The 23,304-nt window shown below is 42.7% G+C and overlaps 1 protein-coding gene and 1 long non-coding RNA gene across 2 annotated transcripts in view; one reads left to right on the top strand and one right to left on the bottom strand.

The window, feature by feature from the left end:
• LOC149311888 (uncharacterized) overlaps window positions 1-670 on the bottom strand; it is a 42,863-nt gene extending 42,193 nt beyond the window's left edge. Inside the window, exon 1 of the long non-coding RNA XR_016281514.1 lies at window positions 351-670. This is a non-coding gene — a long non-coding RNA (uncharacterized LOC149311888). The remainder of the gene's footprint in view (window positions 1-350) is intronic.
• Window positions 59-13,538, top strand: LOC149311887 (somatostatin receptor type 3-like). The gene is made up of 2 exons (XM_089528106.1): window positions 59-644; window positions 11,754-13,538. The coding sequence occupies exon 2, from the start codon at window positions 11,793-11,795 to the stop codon at window positions 13,020-13,022; it is 1,230 nt and encodes a 409-aa protein (XP_089384232.1). The 5' UTR covers window positions 59-644; window positions 11,754-11,792; the 3' UTR covers window positions 13,023-13,538.
• The last annotated feature ends 9,766 nt before the right edge of the window (window positions 13,539-23,304 follow it).

Below are 23,304 nucleotides of genomic sequence, written 5' to 3'. Positions count from 1 at the left end.
CCCCCTCATTCTCTCCCTCGCTCTTCCCTCCACCTCTCTTGCTCTCCATCATAATCACTCTGTCACTCCCCCTCACTCATTCCCCCTATTCTGTTTCCTTTAATCATTCATTCCCTCTCTTTCTCTCTGGCTCATTCTCATCCTACTCCTACTCCTGGCTGCTCCCTTCAGCACCTCTCTTGATCGGCTGGTGGCAACATTCCCAAGAGTAATTTGACATACAGCTTGATCTACCTAACTCTGCGAGAGATATCCCCCCCTTCATTCAGCAGGATTGCTTTTGATGGGGTGGAGAGTTTGTCAGCTCTTCCAGGCTTTAATCTGTAAATGTTGAAAGGCTGCTTTCTTACCTGCAGTAGCACCAGAGAGCAGGTGGGAGAGTATTCAGCAACAGACGTCAAGCAGATGGGGGAGCACAAGGGTCCTGAGGAGAGGGGCCACCTCAGGAGTAGTAACAGCAGAAGAAGGAAAGGGAGGTAACCAGGCATCTCAGGGTATCAGGAGGGAGAAGGAGGGCATTCCAGTCCTACAAAAAAGACCCTGCATTCAGCAACACCAGAATTCAGCTCTACTCTTCTTTTAAAGAGGAAGCAACGAGGAGATGGGCTATCATCCCAAAAACTGAAGGGAAAGAACTTTGCTATGTGAGTACTGGACCAATCTGCTTCTTCTTCTTGGTTATCCTTCCTGTTTTGATTGCATGCAAAAATTTGCTTTGGCAGCCTGTGAAAATGATGCTCCCTTGGGCATTAACCCTCCCTATCCCCATCTCTTAGAACTTCATAGTTAGAAAACCAAAATCCAGAGAGACTGTGTTTTTAGTCCAGCTGGGACAGGGAAACTGGTGACAAGGTAGACCAACCTGGGTGGCCTTATCTACAAGTTCCTTGTTGTTTTGTCATTGGTGTGTGTTCTCCCAGGTCTATCTGCTGCAAAAACTACCTGTTGTCTTTTTGTTTCAATCGACTGTAACTCTTTGCTCCAGGAAAGTTCTACCAACTTTCCTGGGACTGTGGAGAGATAAGTGGGATGTATATTGAGGTCTCCAACTACAAACCCTTTGGGACACAGATTAGATGTACCACTGAGTAGAATAATCATAATGGGTTAGTGTGGAATGATAATTTCTGGACATTGGGGGCAGTTATCCCCAGAGAAGGAAAGCTACTAGTGCTTCCTAACCATGGCACAGGAAATTATGGATGTCATGGGTGCAGTTATGATGCCATGCAGATTTGGAAAATAGAATTGTGGGTAATTTTAGATTAGGTGTTCTCCTAAGGAATGTTATACATTTAATTATCTTAATATCAGAGTTTGGGAAAAAAGTTATGTTTGGACTACAACTTCCAGATCCCTCAGCTGACATTGCCATTGAGAATAGTAATCTGAAAAAGTAACTTTTCCAAGCTGTGGTCAGTATTAAATGCATGCATACATACATAAATCCTTTTGAGTCTGTTCTGACACTGATTCTGTTTGTTGGTCGCCAAGGAATTCTCACATGTAATCCAAACAGATTATCAGACTGGCAAAAGTATAAATTGTGTATGTGTATCCATGTCTGTATGTTTTTCTTCTAGCTTCAATGCCAGGCAGTTTTGAATAAACAAATGTAAGATGTACAAATGTACAAGTAAGATGGGTTTGTTTGTTTTTCCTTTTTGGAAAAGGATCCAGAATTCCCACCCCCATATCCTGGTCATTACTATGTTGCCCAAATGGTAAAGCGGAGTTTAATTTCTACAAAATGAAACCTACAGACAGTTACAGCTCTTAAGAATGTGCATATCTGAAGCACCAGTACCAAATGCAGGTGCCATTTGCTTATTGGACACATGTAAATGCATCATTTACTGTCCAAAGAACTAGTAGAGTGGAGGCACGAAGCAGCAATAGAGAATTATCACAGGTCAATACTGACAAACAGGATCCATGAAATACCTCTGATATGACTCATTTTGGAACAATTTCCAGTGCTAATTCTTTTGCACAATAAACAACAGGTGTTACTAGCTAGTTTCCAGAACCAAAACATCTTTTCTTAAGGTGTGCACCTCTCCCCCACTTGGAAGATTGCATTTTCCTGACACTGAAGTCATAATATTTTGCCTTTTGCAAAAGATTTTGCAAAAATTTTGCAAATGGCATTCTTCTACAGTTAAATACCATTAGAAGCAGTGGTTACAGTGGTAAATTTTGAAGTATAGATCCTCACCAGGACAGCCTCTATAGCACCTTTCAAAGAAACTCCAAAAATGAGGTTGGTTGTGTTGATCTAGAACAATTTCTAGCTGTTTTCATCTACACCTAAGCTTTCTTGCTTATTTATTTATTTATTTGGTAAAGTTTGAGATGTGTGGCTTCCATTTCTTTCTTCTCTTCTTGTTTTGGTGAAATGGCATAGTGTTGTTGTTTTTTTTAAAAAAAGAGCTTTCAGATTACAAGAGCAACAATCCATAACCATTATTATGATTGCAAAGAAGTTGAACTAGGTACATTATTCCCACTACCCATGGACTCCATGATGAGAAATGAACTCAGAAGTAGAGGTAAATATGGTCAGAATATGCACAGACAGTGAAGAAGTTCTCTAGGGATTTATTCATCAAGGGACCTTTTCCCATTCCACAATTACAGTGCTATGCTTCCATTTGAACTGTCATGGTTACATTCTGTGGAATCCTGCGGTTTGGTGAGGCCTTTGAGGCTGTGAATTCTAATTACATCGTTGTTGTTGATGTTGTTTTGTTGTGTGCTTTCAAGTCCTTTCTGACTTATGGCGACCATGAGGCGAACCTACCACAGGGTTTTCTTGGCAAATTTCTTTAGAGGAGGTTTGGCATTGCCACCCTCTGAATATGAGAGAGTGTGACTTGCCCAAGATCACTCGATGAGTTTACATGGTTGAGCCAGAATCCAAACCTCACTCTCCAAAGCTCAATGCTGGTTCACAATTACATCTTCTTGAACTGTGCTTTTTGATGGAACCATGGCAGCTAAAAGAGAATCATAGTGGTATAATTACATAATATGAATGGGCTCAAGAGCAGGAAGTACTTTGGGCTATATAGATATTCACAAATGTTCTCATAATCAATAAGAAAGAAATATCTCAGTAGGTCAGCATACAGTTAATGAAATCTCAACAAGTTGAGAGAGTGCAGCAAAAAAATAGTGAAAAATACTGAGGTTTTTCACTCTTGTGTAAGACTAGAGATAGGAGGTCTCAGCTCACTTTTAGTTGGGCTTCATTGAAAATATTTTGTACAAAAACATGGCATTTTTTACACAAAAGTAAGTATATCTGGGCAAAATCATTGCCTTTTGTGCAAGCAACAGGGTTCCTTATGGGCAAACATTGCATTTTGTGTAAAAAAAAAAAAAAAAAAAAAAAAACCAACAACCTTTTGTGTTTAAAAGCCTTTACAATTTTTTAAAAAGTTCTGAAATGTGAAAATTATTTTTAAAAAACATCAGCAACAATCTTCATAACCCTGCCCAGCTGAGAAACTTTTGAATTTTTCACTATTGTGTGCAACAACAAAATGAGAACAAAATAGAAATTCCATGGTGATCTATCTGTATAGTTATTGGAAACAAAGAATTACCATTCCACATCTTGGGACACAGACACATTCTTCTAGAATACGGATAGAAAAGTTTTTCTTTCTCCCATGTTCATATTGTTAAAAAACTTTAAAGTAAATTCTTATTAAATGGACTTAAGGTAATTTCTCCCATATCTGTAGCAGCCAAATTCAGTAGGTATGTTCCAACCGTGAAAGGGCTATGTTGTCTCTGTGTGTGTTAAAAATGAAGACCCACTCAAACCCCTACACACGCACACACACACACACACACACACACACACTTATCCAAATGAGAAAACAAGGTAGCAATTCACTACTAATAGAACCCAGACTTTTAAGATTTAAGCATTCAGAAAAAGCCCTGTACCTGGATAGTCAATTTGGGAGGGTTTTTCTGTATCATTTGAGTGAAAAATATTGGTGAACTGTGGACAAATCCTTAATAAAATTGAAGTGAAACAGAAATCTGCCTCATTCCTCCTACAGAGATGAGAAAACACTGGACAAAGTTTTCAAAATCATCCAGTGATTTCTTAAGTTACCCCTTTATTTCTTAATTAGATTTGTCATTGCCTTGATTTGAGGCCATTGTACTCACAGTATTTCTGTTACTGTTGTGTGCCTTCAAGTTGTTTTGATTTATGGTGACCTAAGGTAAGCTTATCACAGGGTTTTCTTGACAAGGTTTGTTCATAGGGGGTTTACCCTTGCCTTTGAGGCTGAGAGAGTGTGACTTGTCCAACTGGATTTACATTACTAAATGAGGATTTGAATCCTGGTCTCCCAGAGTTCTTGTTCAATACGCAAACCACTTCACTGCATTGTCTCACCCCCATAGCATAGGAAAGAGCATTTCATATAAAAAGGGCATTTGATAGCTCTGCTACTGGAAGATCAAGGAGCTTCAGCTTTAATTTTAACACACAGCATTGAAAACTGAAGGAACTTGTGGAAAAATGTAGACTTAGGTTGAATTTTAGGTCTATCTTTTGGTGCATCTACACTAAAAAATAATGCAGTTTGACACCACAAATTCCAGGATTCTATAGGATGGAGTCATGGCAATTAAAGTGGTGTCAAACTGCATTATTTCTACAGTGTAGATACAAAATTCATCTCTTTTCTCTAACCTTAACTGGCTAAAGGCTGACTCACTCATAGAGTATGTATATTCACTATACATTTATAGTACTCTGATACCACTTTAACCACCATAGCTTAACTCCATAGAATCCTAGGATTTGGTTGAGTGAGGCACTTAGATTTCTCTGCTAGAGCTCTCTAGTGCTGTGATTCAGGAGGAAGAGACTTGAATTTTCCAGCATAGATTGCCAAGTACCAAACTACAAATCCCAGATTTCCATAATATGGTGCTATGGCAGTTCAAATGGTATCAAACTGCTATAACTATATAATATGTCTACACCCATGTTATCTCTTTCCTAGATACCCTGTTTCATAAACAGAGAAATAAATAAAAAGAAGGCACAGTATTAGGAGAAGGAGAATTCTGGTATGAATCGTCACTTGCCCTATTTTAAATTGTAGAGACATATGGGTCGGTTATATATTTGCATTCATTTAAATGTATTAATGTTAATGAGAAATTATTGTTGGGAGATATCCTCTCTCTCTCTGCTTAGGAAAAACAGGTCAGTTGGCATTTGGCTGCCTGAGACAGAGCTGCAAATAAATCTGCTCCCCTCAAATCAAGGTGCATAACATCAAAATCCAATCAATTTATTTCAGTACATGGGAGATAAAATTCCACAAACACATCTCTGCCTTCCTAGTAATAAAAACACAATACTAGCTAAGTAAAAAGCAGTTTCCTTCATAATAAAAGTTTTCCAAGAGCTAGCTTGGTTAGTTTGTTCCCACCGAACAACAAAACCTTAAAGGCTCACCGATGTGTCTTGGCAAAAGATTTATGGGTTCTAATACACTCTTCAGATGCCTGGAGTGTAATATTCAAGCTTGAATGTGTACATGTTCAAGAGTGGGAGCAAAGTGATACCAGGTAAAGAAAATGGTAATTATATCGTTGACACTGGTCATAAACAATAAACACAAATATCTTGGCAATAATTGTGGCAGCTAAGAAGAGAAGAAGCATCTGATATTGGATATAAAAGTCTGCTCGGCAGATGCTCCATGCCATTTAGAGGCACTCAAAATCTGCTGTCTGAAACAATGCTGGAATTCCAAGATCCCTTAGTTCTTACACGTGGTGGAGAACTTCTTTTGATTTTGCTTTCAATGAAAATGTTCCCAACTTGACAAATTTATCCATATACTTGACTCCTGTCCACACTAGCAATGGGGCAAATTAACTAGTCTTTGTACATCTTGTGATAAAAGCATCAAACTTGAAATTGGTATTTGAAATTCCTATGGAATTTGTCTAGCACATATAGTGAAATTCATTTCAATTCATTTTTGATAAATTTACAGCCTTTGGCAAATTTCTTCCTGGTTTGGATGGACAAATAAAATAAGGAATTTGAGAAAGCTAAATGGTTAAATGTCTTCCTCCTTGATCTGTAGTGGGTGGCTATTGTCAATCTCAGAACCAGAACCAGGAAAAGTGACTTTTTGGACTATAACTGCCAGAATCCCCAAGCCATCATAGGCAGGGCTATACAAGTTGTGAGATTCTGGGAACTGTAGTCCACAATAAGAAATATCCCAAACTCTGACAGGGCCATGGCAATTTGTTTTACAGTCTTCCAACACTTTTCGTGCTTCCAGAATAAATGAAAGGATAACAAGAACCACCACCGCCACCACCACACCATTAAAATGAATTAGTAGCAGAAAATAGTCCTGCCACTCATCAAACAGAATGAAAAAAAATGAACTCTGGTTATTATCAAGAGACTCAAATGTCAGAACTTCATTGGAAGCTTAGTGATTTCACCATGTGTTGCAATCATATCGCCAAATGACCAGTTAAATATGATCAGACGTTGAGAAGCAATGGGAGTGCACTTAATACATGACAATATTAGTACAGAAGTATTGGAGTGCAATACAGCTATATCATCTAATAAGGAGTTTTTGAAAGCCCTAGGTTTGAGTAATGAAGGGTCTCTGGCACTGAGAAATGTTATATTTCTTAATTCTCAACTTGACTTGCCTATAATTCAATTTCTTCTCACTCTGTCTTCCCAAACAAACCAAGCTTGCTCCTGTACCAGTAGCATTTCCACCTGAGTAATTTATAATTAAATAGTTCATAAAGAAGGGCTGCATTTTATTTCATGGAGAATGGGAGCACTGGAGGCAGTAATGCTATGAGGGACATAACAGTGATGTGCTGTGGTTGAGAAAGCCAAATGGAATATTATTTTATAACGGTGCAGAGGACCTGAATAGATAGATAGATAGATAGATAGATAGATAGATAGATAGATAGATAGATAGCATGCTATGTGATAAAAGCACGAAATCTGGCATAACATTTTTTCTAAGTATTCAACTGATTTGGTTAATGAGGAATTATTCATGTGGTTCCTGAATACAATGGCAGCCAGGCCCAACAAGTACATCATAAGCAGAAATAAGGCAAAATCTTTATGCTGAATTTTATATGGTATGTTGAAATGTTATACTAGGCAGTATTATCCAGTAGCAACATTTTGCTCAAAGAACACTTACTCACTGAAATGTACAACAAAGTTATATAATCATACAGCTGAATATTCAGTTCCCTTTATATCACTTTAGCTCAGCAATATCTATATCTTGGTATCGTTTTGCATGAAATTAATAAACATGACTTATGTTGTATACTTTAAGAGCTTTCCTGCTGTGACCCAGTATCCAAATCTCTTAGCAATATGAATAGCTGTTTCAGTGTCAAGTTTCATGCTTTTATCACAAGATGTACAAAGACTACTTAATTTGCCCCATTGTTAATGGGGTCCACATGTGTACAGAACATAGTATTTTGTTGTTGTTGTTGTTGTTGTTGTTGTTGTTGTTGTTGTGTGTCTTCAAGTACTTTTCAACATATGGTGACCCTAAGGCTAATTTATCACGGGGTTTTCATGGCACATTTCTTCAGAGAGTTTTTGCCATTGCCATCCTTTGAGACTGAGAGAGAGTGACTTTGCCCAAGGTCACCCGGTGGGTTTATGTGGATCAGACAGGATTTGAACCCTGATCTCCACAGTCATAATCCAACATTCAAACTATTACACTATGCATACTATGTATGGCTTTTAACAGGATGCTTAAGGAAGATTTCCTGGGGTTGCAGGAGTCCCAAAGAGTGCATTTCCACTAATCAGAATAGTCCAGGTTGCTTCCAGAGTATTTTGACTCAGAAACTGCCTTGAATTCCTTCTGTTGCCTGGGCACTCTGGTATTTGTGTACACACACATCCCACTGTACTGCCCAGTGCCACCAGCAGCAGCATGAGTCCCTCCCTCTGAAGCTGAAAATGAGGCGCTCATCATCAATTGCAAGTCTGGACTCCTTGTTGTGACCTCAGAATGAGCTACCCATACCAGCAGTGGTGGCACTGGATGGCATAGTGGGACACTGAGTAAACAGGCACCAGTTATCACACCCAGGTGATCTGGATTTTCTAGGAAGATCCAAAGCAAATAGTGATTTGTTTAATAATGTTCTGTAAGGGACAGATGGTCCAGATTCACTGCAGAATGGGCCTTCCCACATGAGAACAGTCCACAGTTTAAATGGGTATTTGACTTTTCCCTGTGTAGACAGGGTGATGCAAGAGCAGGGGGAAACCACTGCAAATCTCCCGTGTAGACATGTCCAAAGTCATAGCACAAACCAATGTGTGGAATCCTGAATTGACTGTCTCAAGAGGGGCTTTTAGAATTCCCAGCCAGAAAACTCTGGTGTCTTCCGAAACTACAAATCCCAGGATTCCATAGGATGCAGCCACAGCAGTGAAACCATAGCACTACAGTGGTAGACCTTCTGGTTCCTCAACCTGTCACCACCAGCACCCACACCTGTGGGCTGTAGAAAAGGGAGATGTGGTGAGAAGCAAGAAGCATTACACTAGCAGGAAGTGTTACATAATATCTGTGAACATGTGTTCTCTCCCTCCATCCATCCCTCCTGTTGTTGTTGTGTGCCTCCTAGTCATTTCTGACTTGTGGTGACCCTATGGCAAATGTATCATGGGGTCTTCTTGGCAACTTTCTTCAGAGTGAGTTTGCCATTGCCAAGCTCTGAGACTACAACAATGTGACTTGTCTAAGGTTACCCAGTGGGTTTTTATGTTGGAGCAGGGGAATCGAACTCTGATCTCCAAAGTCATAGTCCAATGCTCAAACCACTACACCACTCTCTCTCTCTCTCTCTCTATACATATACATACATATATATATATATATATATATATATATATATATGGGCATGTCAGACACTATAGTACAATAAAACCCTTACTTTAATGCAGACCTTAATTCTAGGTCACAAGTAAGCATAATGATTAATCCAGTCCTGAGCTAGGGTGTCATAGTAACTGGCTCAAAGCTACAGGGTAAATGACATAGCAATAGTTTGTTCAGTAACAACAAATGCCTGTCCACCTGCTCCCTCTGGTTCACCCTGCAAAAGATTTAATGCTTGCTGAATATTGCAGAGTTAGAAAGGGGGCAGAAAAGTGCATCACAGAAATTACAGGGCTGGAGCAACTCCCCAATGAGGAAATGTGACCAACATTTGCTCAGGACAAAAAGGTAAGTGGATATGAGAGAACATATTATGGAGAAAACAGAGAGAGACACCCAATATTTATACATAACAATAATATGGGTCATCCACTGAAGCTGAATGGTGAGAGATTCAGGACAGATAAAGCAAATACTTCTTTACACAGAATTACTATTTATTATTTATTTTTATTTATGGTATTTATACCCTGCCCTTCAGCCCTAAAGGCTATGAGCTGTGGAGCTTACTGCAATAAAATTTAGCAATGGTTGGCAACTTGGATGCTTTCAAAAGGAGACTGGGTGAATTCTTATAGATGGCATAATCAAAAACTACTAGTAAAGATAGCTATATGTCACATACAGCAATATGATTGAGCCCAAGCAAGAATTACACTTATTTCTTGCTGGCAAGCTTCTCAAGAGCAAGCAGCTATCAGAATGCTGGACTATATAGGCCTTTGGTGTGATCCAGGATGGCTCTTCTTATGTTCTTTTGTGAAGAATGTGTGCCATGTATGAAGGACAGCTGTCCCAGCACCATTATACAGCCAGTATCGAAGTCAATGACTGGATCTTATTCTAACCAATATATCAGGTTTCATATTGCTCCCAGTTTCTCTAGCAGTCCAGTGACCCTCATTGCCCACGAGCTACCTATCTAGTGGAGAAAAGGTAAATCTGTGTGTCTGAGCAGTCTTGTGGATGTTGCATGCTTTTGCTTCCAAGCCCTTCCTGTTTCCAGTTCTTGGCCATCCTACAATGGAAGAATAGGCATTAGCAGTTAGTGAGCCTTGGGCTACCTCTGGCCCCACTATTGTCAACCTTAGAAGTAATAGAGAAGTGAATATAAACCTAATCTATAGCAAGCATGGGAAATGTTTAGCCTTCTGGAATTCTTCAACTCCAGTTCCTAGAAACTCAAGCCAACATGCTAAGGCAGGGGTCGGCAACCTTCGGCCCGTGGGCCGGATCCGGCCTGCGGGCGCCTTTCCGCCGGCCCCCAGTCCCTCCCGCCGCCGAAATCGCCGCCGATTTTGGCGGCTTCAGCCGCCATTTTGCCCTTCAAAATGGCGGCGAAGTCTCGCGCGACCAAAAATGTCGCGCGAGATTTCGCCGCCATTTTGAAGGGCAAAATGGCGGCGCCCATTCCGAGGCCCGCTGCGGCCTCCGGAGCCCCGAAACGGGGCTCTGGCAGCCGCAACGGGCCTCTGGGAGGCCCGCTGCGGCCTCCGGAGCCCCGAAACGGGGCTCCAGGAGCCGCAACGGGCCCCTGGGAGGCCCGTTGCCGCCGCTGGGGCCTTCCAGGAGGGCTCCTGCGACGGCAGCGGGCCCCTGGGAGGCCAGTTGCCGTCGCTGGGGCCCTCCAGGAGGGCTCCTGCGATCGCAGCGGGCCCCTGGGAGGCCAGTTGCTGTCCCTTGGGCCCTCCAGGAGGGCTCCTGCGATGGCAGAGGGCCTCCCAGAGGCCCGTTGCCTGCACCGGGGTCCTCCAGGAGGGCTCCAGTGGCGGCAGCGGGCCCCTGGGAGGCCCGTAGCCATCGCAAGTTCCCTGCAGGAGGGCTCCAACGGCGGCAGCGGGCCCCTGGGAGGCCAGTTGCCTTCACCGGGGTCCTCCAGGAGGGCTCCAATGGCGGCAGTGGGCCCCTGGGAGGCCCGTTGCCGTCGCAGGGTCCCTCCAGGAGGGTTCCAGCGGCAGCAGCGGGCCCCTGGGAGGCCAGTTGCTGTCCCTTGGGCCCTCCTGGAGGACCCCAGCAAAGGCAACGGGCCTCTGGGAGGCCCGCTGCCGTCGCAGGAGCCCTCCTGGAGGGCCCAAGGGACAGCAACTGGCCTCCCAGGGGCCCGCTGGGAGGCCAGTTGCCATCGCAGGGGCCCTCCAGGAGGGCTCCAACGGCGGCAGCAGGGCCCTGGCATCAGGGGCCAGCAAAGATGGGGAGGCCTGCAGCGCTGGCGGTCCCCGCCGGCTCTTTCCTGGCCTCTGACAGGGCCTGGGGCCCCGTCAGGGGCCGGCAAAGAGGAGGTGGCATGGCCCTTGGGGGTGGAAGCTCCGCCCCTGGGGGTGGAAGTTCCGCCCCCAGCATGCGGCCCCACCCCCGGGGGTGGAAGCTCCACCCCCCGGCTTCGGCCCCCCCGGTTGTCTGAGGGACACCAACCTGGCCCCCGGCTCAAAAAGGTTGCCTACCCCTGTGCTAAGGGATTATGGGAATGAGATTACTGGAAATCAAAGATTACTCAGCCATTAAGTATGCCAATGAAATTAGTCAGCAGCCCAATGGTATTTGACAGCCCACCATTTGTTAAAATGAGTGCCCAGAAAAACAAGTTGGTTACCAGATGAGACTCTGAAAACCCTAAAACCCTATCTCTATTTCGTTTTTGTTCTTCAGTTGCATTGTTATTTGCTCCATTATGGAATATAAAGTGAATTATCTATTTTCTCTTTCTGTTTTTTCTAAATACAGACCCTTCCCAACTGATCCAGTGGGCTGAATATTTCTGCCATGGACAATTCCAATTTTACCATTACAGCGGCTTCTTGGGATGAAAACTCATCAATCTCTGCTTCTGGGAACCTTTCTCTAGCTGCCACTCTTGGTCTGGATGTCAGTGGTGTTCTGATCCCTGTAGTATATCTCATTGTCTGTGTAGTAGGACTAGCTGGAAATTCTTTAGTCATCTATGTGGTTTTGTGCCATTCAGTCAGTGAATCTGTGACCAATGTCTACATTTTCAACTTGGCACTGGCAGATGAACTCTTCATGCTTGGTCTTCCCTTCTTGGCTGCACAAAATGCATTGTCCTATTGGCCCTTTGGCTCATTCATGTGCCGGCTAGTCATGGCTGTGGATGCCATCAACCAATTTACTAGTATTTTTTGCCTGACTGTGATGAGTGTTGACCGCTACTTGGCTGTGGTACACCCAGGGAAATCATCAAAATGGAGGACAGCACGAGTGGCCAAGGCTGTCAGTGCCACTGTGTGGGTGCTCTCTTCAGTAGTGGTACTACCAGTGGTGGTGTTTTCAGAAGTCCCTCAGGGCATGAACACATGCCACATTAAGTGGCCTGAGCCTGCATCAGTATGGAAAACAGGATTCATTGTCTACACAGCTACACTTGGCTTCTTTGGACCACTGCTGGTCATTTGCTTATGTTACCTGCTTATTGTTGTCAAGGTTCGGTCTTCAGGCAGAAAGGTACGAGCAGTGACAGACAAGCGCAAGCGATCCGAACGAAGAGTCACACACATGGTGGTAGCTGTAGTGGCTGTCTTTGTGCTCTGCTGGCTGCCTTTCTATGTGCTCAATATCATCAATGTTATCTGGACGTTGCCTGAGGAACCATCTCTTTTTGGTATCTACTTCCTCGTTGTAGTGCTGCCCTATGCCAACAGCTGTGCCAATCCCATCATCTATGGCTTCCTCTCCTATCGCTTCAAGCAAGGTTTCCGTAGGGCCATCCTGAGACCTTCCCGTCGAGTGCAGAGCCAAGATGTAGCAGCTGCAGAAAATGCAGCAGATAAAATGGAGGAAGGGGAGGAAGAAGAGGAGGATGAGGAGGAAGACATGGATGCAGAAGCAACTGAGGTCTGCAAGATTGCCCAGAATGGTAATGGCAGACAAGAGTGTCGTCCTATCAGTGGGTCTGGAGGAAAAAATGAACAGAAGCGGCTTCCTGAGGAGCCTGTTAGCTGTGAGAAACCCAGCATCATGAGCATTAGCTACTTATAATGACTAGCAGGCAGCTTCATTCTCTTTGAAATTCTCTGGCTAAAAGCCACATGGAGTAACAAATGAAAGGATCATAAGTCAAGATGTTTCTAGAAGACAAACCTGAGAGCAATGTGGATCAATAAATGGCCAGTTTTATATCCCAAAGAAAGGTTTAATAACAATTTCCACTGACAACACCAGGATCATGGCCACTGCTGGTTAGGAGCAAAAGCGTCTGGGTTTGGTTGGAAACAAAGATCCCTACAGGTGACATGAGTTACTGTATACCTGTCAGCATTTCACACTGAAAAAAGAAGCAATTCATTTATATCGGTTTTATTGTCACACTAAGTGTCATTCGACCTCATGCCCACCCATTAAATACTGTATCTTAGTGAAAAAATTCTGAATTATGTTATCTTGCAATAAGCTGTGCTAAGGTGGCTTCTGAAGCTTGTAACTTGACCATTATCATTTTCTATAAAAATAAAACAATAAATCTTAGTACAATCTTCCCCAAGCAGATACCTTTCAAATGAGTATGACTGCAATGCCTATAATTCCCAAGCCATGGAGGCAGAACTTATGAGATTTGGAGATCTGGGAAATATGGGAGGAAGAGAGGTGTTCTTTATCCTTCTGGCAGGCTGCTCACAGAAATATGGTTGGCTATGTGTACATGACTGCTGGATTAGATAGGCCTTCAGACTGATTCAGACTGTTTTTCTTTCTGGAGAGCACTGGATTGAGGAAGGTTACTTTAAGAGAATTTTAATGACACAATGACTTGGATTATATTTCTTAATGCATGGTGGTTTTGGGATCTCCTTTTCCCTTTTAAAATCCTGAATTTAATTAACTGGAGCCATGTGCAAAATAGTGGCGAGTGGACAGACAAGAGCTTGGTCAAGTTGCTGGGGTTTTGAACCACGGCTCCCAGAATCCTGATTTTGAGAGCTACAGTTCAAAAAAGCAACTTTGCCAAACTTTGAAAGCTATCTTCTAGGGTTGGGGAACATGATACTTCTGAGTTCATGCACAGTACAGGAATATGTGTTTCATACAAGAATTTGTGCCTAGTGAACAAATTTTTTCTCACTCAAATCAGTTCAGTACCTTGGAAAGCTCTTTTAAAGCTAGCCAAAACTTTGGCAGATTCACCACTGCATTGACATGGGAGCCATCAGCTGCCACTGTTTTCATGCACAAATCTGCTCCAGTCTGTCACCACGCTTTCTTGATTTTAACATTCTAATTTAGGAGCAAGAAAGGAAGGTTCTTTTACGTTTGTTGTTAAACTATTAGGCATGAGAAATCTTTTCTGATTTACCATAAATCACCCAGAGATCTACCAAGAGATCCTGATCAACCTTCTCCTTGACCCATCTTAAAGCACATGTCCAGGTAGAGAATGAGAGTTGGGTTTGTCCTGAGGTCCAAATTCCAAATTTTTATTAGCACTTAATGGTTAATAAACTAGACGTGCACTGTTATCCCTCTTTAATTAGAAATACATCCCAGTCCTAATTAAAGGAGGATAACCGTGAATGGCTAGAAGAACATCCCAGTTAGTTCAAGGAGGCCTTAACCCATCATCATCGTGGCACAAATGTGGTCCATGGTATCAGAGTTGGAGATTCTGGGAGCTGTGCTCACAAAAATTATGTTTTCCCAGATTTCTGTAGGAATACAGTTGGAGTTACAGACAAGGGAATGCCTGGTTCACCTCACCCCTCTTTTCTGGTATTGTTTCCTTATAGCAGCGTGGATCACTGAGGTGGAGAAATTTTAGGCTGGCTTAATAGCAGCAAGCAGCTTCATTTATATACCGCTTCATACCACCTAAGCAGACCTAAGCAGTCTCTAAGCGGTCTATAACTGTAAGCTAATTACCCCCAACAAGCTGGGTACTCATTTTAGCGACCTTGAAAGGATGCAAGCCTGAGTTGAGCGTGAGCCCTGGCTTGTATTGAACTCACCCTGCTGCATGAATATAATAATGCCAGCCTTCCTTACCAGTTTGTTGTAACAGCACTGGGCCATGGACCACAACTTTGAGTAGTACTAGTGTATATTACAGTTGGGCAACAGTGGAAGGTCAAGGAGATGTACCCTCTCCATTTTCTATAAGCTGGCATACATTATGAACAACATCAGCTCCCCCCTTCCCCCTGCAAAAAACCCCCAAAGGATCTAAGTTTTATTCCCAAATTATGAGAATAGCTTCAAAAGCATGGAAAGCTCCTTTAAAATCTGAATAAAAACCCAGACCAGATTTAACACTTCACTGGCATGAAAGTAGAGTTGCCAGAATAGAAAAGTAGAATAGGTCTCCTTTACTGGTTGCATGGAAGGGGCTAGATCTTGCATGACCATCTGTCTTCCACACAACCATTTAAGATACAGGAGCCCTATAACAATTTTTCACCTGGCAACCTTACATGGAAGCAGCCAGCTGCTGCTGGGACCATTGAGAAGGCCCTCTGATTCAGAGAACACTTAACGTTCTTACCAATCAATAGCTGAAAGATGAGATTCTTTTGGGCAAGCCTTGAGAATATATGTGTATTTCTGTACTTCAAATGCAGATGTGTTACCACTATTTCTCCTTTTTCAAGGCACCTCTGCCTTTGAAAGCTTCACAACAGGAAACTATTGGAGAGATGAAGGGATAAGTGTGAATGCCAGGTGTAAGCATGCAAGCACACTCAAATTCTTTGATTTCTCCCATCAGTGTTCCTTTAAACCTCTTCAACATTTCAAAAGCTCTTTTGCCCAAAGTGGAGTCAGAACCCTCCAAATTAGTCATGGATTTCCCAGCAATTTCTTTCATCCCTACCTACCCCCCCCCCAAAAAAAAAAAAAGCTCTATGTGCTGAATTTCTGCCTGTCATTCAACAATGTAAGGCAGGACCTTCAGATACAAGGTATATTTCTTTCATGGAACATAAAGGAGAGACTATGGCAAAGGATAACAGAGTGTGGGCGAATGAGTGATAGAATGTGCGTATATGTTTTCTTCAGGTTTACTATGCTTCTCTAAGTGCTGGCATATGGCTTTCCTTCACCCCCACACCTTGAACTTTTCTATACATGCCGTTGCTAAGCTACACAGACTGGCTTCAATTCAGAGTCCTCCTGTGTGTGATTCTGGGCATCATTCTCCAGAGGGGGCTTTAGGAAACAGGAAGGAAGGGAAAGAAAAGGTCCATGCAGAGAATGAGGGAGAAAAAGGTTTGAAGCAATGAGACACGATTAGAAGGGAATACGCAATCAAAAGTCTTGCAGTTTCAAGGCCACTTCCAAATGTCACTTTTTCCAACAGGCACAGTAATTGTGGGATTGTTTACCTGTAAACATTGATCGGTTTCTATTCATTAAAGATCATATTAGCAGAGTTTAGGAGAATAACTTTCAGAAAGTAGTGGCCTATATCCTTTTAGTTAGTCCTACCTAAACCCACAGAATCGTTTTTTTAGATCCCAGAAGGGAGAAGCGGGATATAAATAAATAAATATATTATTATTATTATTATTATTATTATTATTATTATTATTTAACTGTGAGTCAATCAGCACACAGACTGAGCTCATTGTTTCAATAAATCTAATCTGGTCTAGTAAAAGTAAGATTTAGGCTAAGACTTTATAATTACAGTTCCAAGCACTTTCCCCCAAATTAGCTGGATACCATTATATTGACAGGGTTTACTTTCCCATTTCTCAAAGTTGTTCAGGGTTTTGTTTTGTTTTAACCTGAATGTTGCACCATAAGACACAGCATAAGCCAGTACCTGAATTGTGCGATATTTGTGATTTTTTAAATGCACTCATCCCTCCACACTCATTGGGGTTAGGAGCACAGGATCCCTGTGAATGTGGAAAACTGCAAATAACAACAACACTATGTTTTTACCTGAGAGAACACCTCTCTAGGGATTTCTAGTTCCTCCAATGCAACTCTGTGGTTAACATCTGCCAGACATTAACCATAGAATTGCACTGGAGGAGCTACAAATGCCTAGTGGAGTTCTCTCTGTAGGTCCTTCAGTGCGACTTTTTGTTAAAGATGACCATAGAGTTGTTCTGGAGGACCTAGATATTCCTAGAGAGAATATATTAATAAAATCTGTGAATAATCAAATCCACAAAAGTCAAAACTGCAAATGTAGAGGGACAGGTGTAGTTATATCTGTTTTTGCTAAAATTGTAACATACTAGGTTATCCTATAGTTCTTGTAGAGAAAAAAAACCCTAACAACAAGCAGTTTACTGTTTGACACTAATGCTGGCTCATAGCTTGGGTAAGAAGTTATCTCACCCTGAAATCATTGTGAGAAGTACACTCACATACCTCATTCTCTCCATGGGCTATCCATTTTTGTAAGTAGTTCCTTCCAAGATCTGAAAATTATGATGCCCAAATTAGCTTATCACTATCTTTTTTATTGTTCTCATTAAAAGTAACCATAGGAATGGACTCTATTTGGGAGTTGATTTGGTAGCCATTTGTAAATAACTGTAGCACAGTCATGTAGATAATGAAGCAAGCTTGTTTTCTGCATTTCCAGAAACTAGAACAAGAATCAATTCAAATTACAAAAAATGAGACTCCACCTAAACATTAGTTTTTAACTGCAACATAATGGAATGGGCTGCCTTGGAGGGTGATGGACTCTTCTTCTCTGGAGGTTTTTAAAAAGAAGTTTGATGGCTATCTTTTCAGGAGTGCTTTAGGCATATATACCTGTGTACAGCAGATGGTAAATTTTGTTAGCCACCTTGAGTCCCTGTAATGGAAAGAAGGTAGGATAATAATGATAATAATAATAATAATAATAATAATAATAATAATAATAATAATTCCTGTGCTGAGGAACATTCAACATGAGGCAACATGCTGAGGGGATGAAATATCATGTTGCATTATAGTCCTATCAGTCAATAAATCTCTCTAAACTGAAAATTCTAAGTCACTCATCAGTCCACACTACAAATCCAGGGACCCACCGGACTGTGTAATGGCAGTTTAAATGGTATCAGATTGCTACAGTGGTGCAGTATATGAATGCACCTGCAATCTTTGAGGCTGTCCTTAATCTGGTAAATCTGACTTTACTTAGGAGTATATCACACAGAGCTTTTTGGAGATTTTTCAGCTCAGATCTGGAGTGACTGCGGGTCCAACGATGCGGATTCACGTCATAACGTGAATGTGTTATCACATGCAATTCATTTCTATGGAAGCTCCTTCCGTGGCGTTTCCACAGTGAATCCAAAGTGCCTCCTCATTTTGGTGAATTCGGTACAAAAGTGAATTCACAGAATTGGCATTCAAGCTCACTTGGATTTCACTCTGAATTGGTCTGGTGTGGAATGCAACTTTGCTTCCATCCCAGTACACCCCCCCCACCCCCGAAACCTCCAAAGAGGCAAATTTCCATGATGCTGTGCTGGAATTTTGCCCCAATTGCTTTCGTTGCTTGGAAGGGTAGATGACAGGGATGGAGGTAATGAACAGGAGGCTGGGAGGAGAGATGGGAGGCTGGGGGGAGCAACAAACTCCAGCTCCCAGAATTCCATAGGCTCAAGCCAAGGACCCCACAACAAACTCCAACTCCCAGAATTCCATAGCACTGTGCCAGGACAATGAAAGTGGAGTTAAACCGGAGGAAACTTTTACAAAGGGAAGGAGAGTGGATTGGATTCAGGGAGGTGGTATTTTAGGGAGCATGGAGAATAATTATAATTTTAATTTTTTAAAATATTATTAATAATAATAATAATTTATTTTTATTAGTTTGCTGAGGCACCTGAGCTCTCTGGCAGACAAGGCTCAATGTCTCAGGACACTACAGTTCCCAGAATTCCATAGCACTGAGCCAGGACAGTGAAAGTGGAGTTGAACCAGATTATTTCCCAGTGCAGATGCAACCTAAGAGAAGGCAACTGTTACAAAGTTAAGGAGAATGGATTGGATTCAGGGATGTGGTACTTTAGGGAGCATGGAGAATAAGGAAAACCAGATCATTTCTGCAATCCTCCAAAATGGGTCTCCTTCAGATCCAAAGGATTTACTTCCAAGTAAACCTGCAGCTTCTACACTGATTATTTTGCAGTGAATAATAATAATAATAATAATTCCTTAATAATAAATGGATGGGGGCTCTGACATGGAGGCTAGATATAGATGTGGCTGAAATGGATGAGGAGAATAACAGGAAAATAGATGTAGATATAGCTGAAATAGATGAGGAGAATGACAGGAGGATAGATGTAGATGTGGCTGAAATGGATGGGTGCTGGAGGACCCATTTGAATTTGACTGCCATGGATGGGAAAATAGAAGGGAGTCATTCACATGAGGCTGTCATTCACGTGAAAGTGGAACCAGGCTCCCTTCTTCACCCCAGAAGTGCAAAGGTTCAGGATGCGTTCAGACCCCCACTGAGCATGTGCAAGGGTCCCAATTCGAATCAAGTTGAATCTGCATGGTATGCACTAGTGTGGTAATACAATGTGCACTCACTCCACTTTGCTTGAATCCGCATCACATGACTTGCTTGGAATTGAACTGACTCTGCTTCCCCCTCGATTTGGAAGGAGCACGGAAAGGCAACCAGGTGTGGTAAAACATCACGTTTTAACGTGAATTTGCATTGCCAGACAGGAGTGACTCTGGATCTGGTGTGAAAAAACATCATTTTGCACGTTGCTAGAACAGGAGTGACTGTGGATCTCAGCTGCAAACCCCCCACGTGTGATAAGGGCCTTAGAGGTAAGACTTATCAGGTTTGGTGGGATTTACTTCTCAATTTGTGTGGAAATCTCTGTCCTTCAAGCTTCTGAGATACAGCACACTCTCATGTAGGCTGAACTAGCAGTTCCCACATGGCAGCATGGGGTTGATGTTGGGACTCTCAGCCACATTTTCTTGATTTGGGAAGGGAATCTGGTAACATGAGTCTAGAACTTGGAAACATTACTTTGGGTTGTATGACAGTTCCCAGAATTCCACAGCCAACCTGGCTGCCTATAGGATTCTGGGAAATATTATTTTTGGAAAAACTTTCTCAGGCTCTGATCCTACCCCTGTTGAAATTCATTGACCATTCTTGACCCTAAATACAATTCTTAACTGCTTTCTGCTCCTGCAGGTTAAGCAGCCTTGACAAGCTTTTCAGGCTTGCGCAGTGTGCAGGAGAAATAGTGATGGGGATGACAGCAGAGGACCACATACACACGCAACTATAGCAGCAGCATTAGAGTTGCATTCTAAACATATCTGAAGGTATCTGTTCTAATTCAAAGTGGAAATGGATTTATTTTTCCTATCCCAAGCCCAGAGGCAGCGAGAGAGAAGGATTTCAGACCCTTCAGAATGCAAAGTTTTTCTGTTTTCATCATGATTAGCAAATAAGGCTCACTGCAACCAGCTGTAGCAGCCCCTGCAGTGTCTCTGCTTCTCCTTAGTTGTTGTTTGATCAGGGCCCGATTGCTTAGAAACAAGTCCCTCCTCCCTGCAGTTGTCACATTTTATAGGCAAAAGCAAATCCCTGTTTGCTGGCCTGCCTGCTGCAGAAAGGATGTCATGGCACTCTTTTTGCGACCACCCAGTTAAACCCTTAGCTGTCCCATCATCACTCCTGCCCATGCAAAGAGCCCAAACACATTGTCCTCCTATGCAAACAAGGTCCACCCATGCACATGCACACATGCACACATCCACACCACACGTTGCACACATTTTGCTGACTGTACCCACCAAACTAATCAGTCACGTCTCCTTCCACACACATTGCCTTTGTAGCCTCCCCAGCCACAGTGCAGAAGTATCTTTGAGAAAGATCTTTGCTGGGATTAAAGAGATCCAAAGAGGAAAGTGCTCTCTCATGCTGTTTCTTTTTTTGTGTTTGTGTGTGTGTGTTTGGGGAAGGACTAGTGGTGGAGTGGATTGAGCTGTCACCACATAGTGCCTGTTAACAAAGTGATGCATTTTAATCGCTTGTGCAGACTGCACTTTTGCTATCTCAGAACACTGCAGTCTGCAGTGCCTCAAAAGCATGCTTCCTGCAGTGAGCACTGGGCAGTGATTCTGACGTGGCAAAGGATCTGTCACACACTGGTTCCCTCTGAAATAAAATTAGAGGATCCAGAGGGCAAGCTTTTGAAGGGAAAAAGGGAAGAGAGGATTGATGCTCTGGGGGTTCATGTTTCAGAGGAAGGAGGCCCCACCTTCACCCAAAGCAGACAGCTCTTCTGGAGATGCAGTAGAGCAGCAAAAACACTCATGAGCTCATATGAGTGGAAGATATGTAAATATTTGCTCACAAAAACCAGCTGTCATACACCTTCTGAAGCATGGACTATGCAACAGCTTCATGCAGAGCCTATGGTTCACATGTCACCCACATAAGGTTCCCAGATCTCAGGGCCTGGATCCTCTTCTCTGGTTATCAAGAGGAGGGGGAGGAATCTCAGGGTGAGAGCAGTGTCTTGAAAATTGTGTGTGTGTGTGTGCGCGTGTGCGCGTGCGTATCCTTGTATATATATTTTCATTATTTATTGGACAGGTTAATTTTTTTATTTAAATGGCACACTCTCTGAAAGTGTGGTTAATGCTTTGTGTATGATGCTTATTGACATCTCCAGAGACTGCCCCTTGTAACATCTCCCATCACTCTCAGGCCCCATTCCCACTGGCTTATAACACGCATCAAGAATCGAATTATGGGTGCATCATTCCCATTTAAGCGTGCATTCGATCCTCATTGCACCGATTTCGTTCCCATAGGAATTCAGATCTAATCCCCATGTATTTGATTTTTCCTTGGAAAACCCGAATCAGTGGTGGATAAACCGGTTTAAAAAGGGTGCACATTTTTAGAGGTTTTTCTTGAGCCTCCTGAGTCTGATTCAGAGCAAATGAATGGGAACGACAAGGGTGTCTGAGTCGGGAACTTGGGGATGGAGGAGCAGTGCTCAAGGGGCTGGCCTGAGGGTATCAACTGTTTGTTCTCTTTCCTGCATTGCCAGTGCCATTTTCTTCCATTCGCATAGCCTTTCCCCCAGTGGATTGGGAAGCAGGGTAAGGCGATCACGCTACATTGACCTCCAAATGCAGTAAACACATTACACCCCCTGCAACCTTCCCCCTGCTCCATGTTCACTGACCGATGTGAGACCATTGAACACCATTTTTAATTATTGTTTTTTCTTTTTTTCTTTTTTGCCTCTGCCTGAGCGCCTGAGCAGCAGATGGGCTTTGCAGTACATGCCTGCTTGATCGCCCCCCAGACAGCCCTGGGAGTGATTCGGGACACAAAGGGACTTGGGGGGAATAGAGGCTCCTTCTCTCTTTCCCAGAGGAACTATGGGAAGACACAGAAGAGCCTGGGACGCAAAGGGATTTGGGGGGAATAGAGGCTCCTTCTCTCTTTCCCAGAGGGACTATGGGAAGACACAGAAGAGCCTGGGACGCAAAGGGATTTGGGGGGAATAGAGGCTCCTTCTCTCTTTCCCAGAGGGACTATGGGAAGAAACAGAAGAGCCTGGGACTCAAAGGGATTTGAGGGGAATAGAGACTCCCTTTTCCCTTTCCCTGAGGAAAAAAGCACCTAAGCGACTGACTGGTTGTGACGTCAAGTGCTTAGGCGCTTGATTAACAGCTGCTTTAAAAACAAAGAGGTTCCAGAAGGGCAATGGGAACGGGGAGCAAAATAACCCGCTTCAAATTACCACAGGGAAAATACCAATGGGAATGAAAACAGAGGTAAAAAACCTGGTCTGTTTGCACTCATTTTTAATGGAAACGATGGGTGAGATTTGGTTACGACTCAGAGAAAAAAATCCGAGTCAGAATCGCAGTGATATACGTCGTGTTATATGCCCAGTGGGAATGGCCCCCAAGTGGTTTACAACTGTAAGCTAATTGCTCCCAACAAGCTAGGTACCCATTTTAGCAACCTTGGAAAGATGCAAGCCTGAGTCGAGCCTGAGCCCTGGCTGGTGTTTTTTTATATATAGATTTTATTGTTTTATAATAGCAACATACAAAACAGGAAAACAAATAGGAATGAGAACATTGGGAATGAAACATGTAAACGTACAAAGTATACATATACATCAAATAAAATAACACACAGTTATATCGAATACATATTCGTATACATTGTTAGAGATCACTAGTCTGATTCATATGACCTTAGACATTTGGTGACATGTATTCAAAACAGAACTTCCTGTAACTTCAGTAATCCATTTTCCGCGTCGTAGTAATATACTGTATGGTCATGTTGTAT

This window comes from Sceloporus occidentalis, unplaced genomic scaffold (genome assembly GCF_023333645.1).
Source record: "Sceloporus occidentalis isolate IW3139 unplaced genomic scaffold, rSceOcc1.0.p SCAF_5, whole genome shotgun sequence".
Taxonomy (NCBI): domain Eukaryota; kingdom Metazoa; phylum Chordata; class Lepidosauria; order Squamata; family Phrynosomatidae; genus Sceloporus; species Sceloporus occidentalis.
The sequence above is the reverse complement of the archived record's forward strand: the minus strand, read 5'-3'. Positions and strand labels throughout refer to the sequence as shown.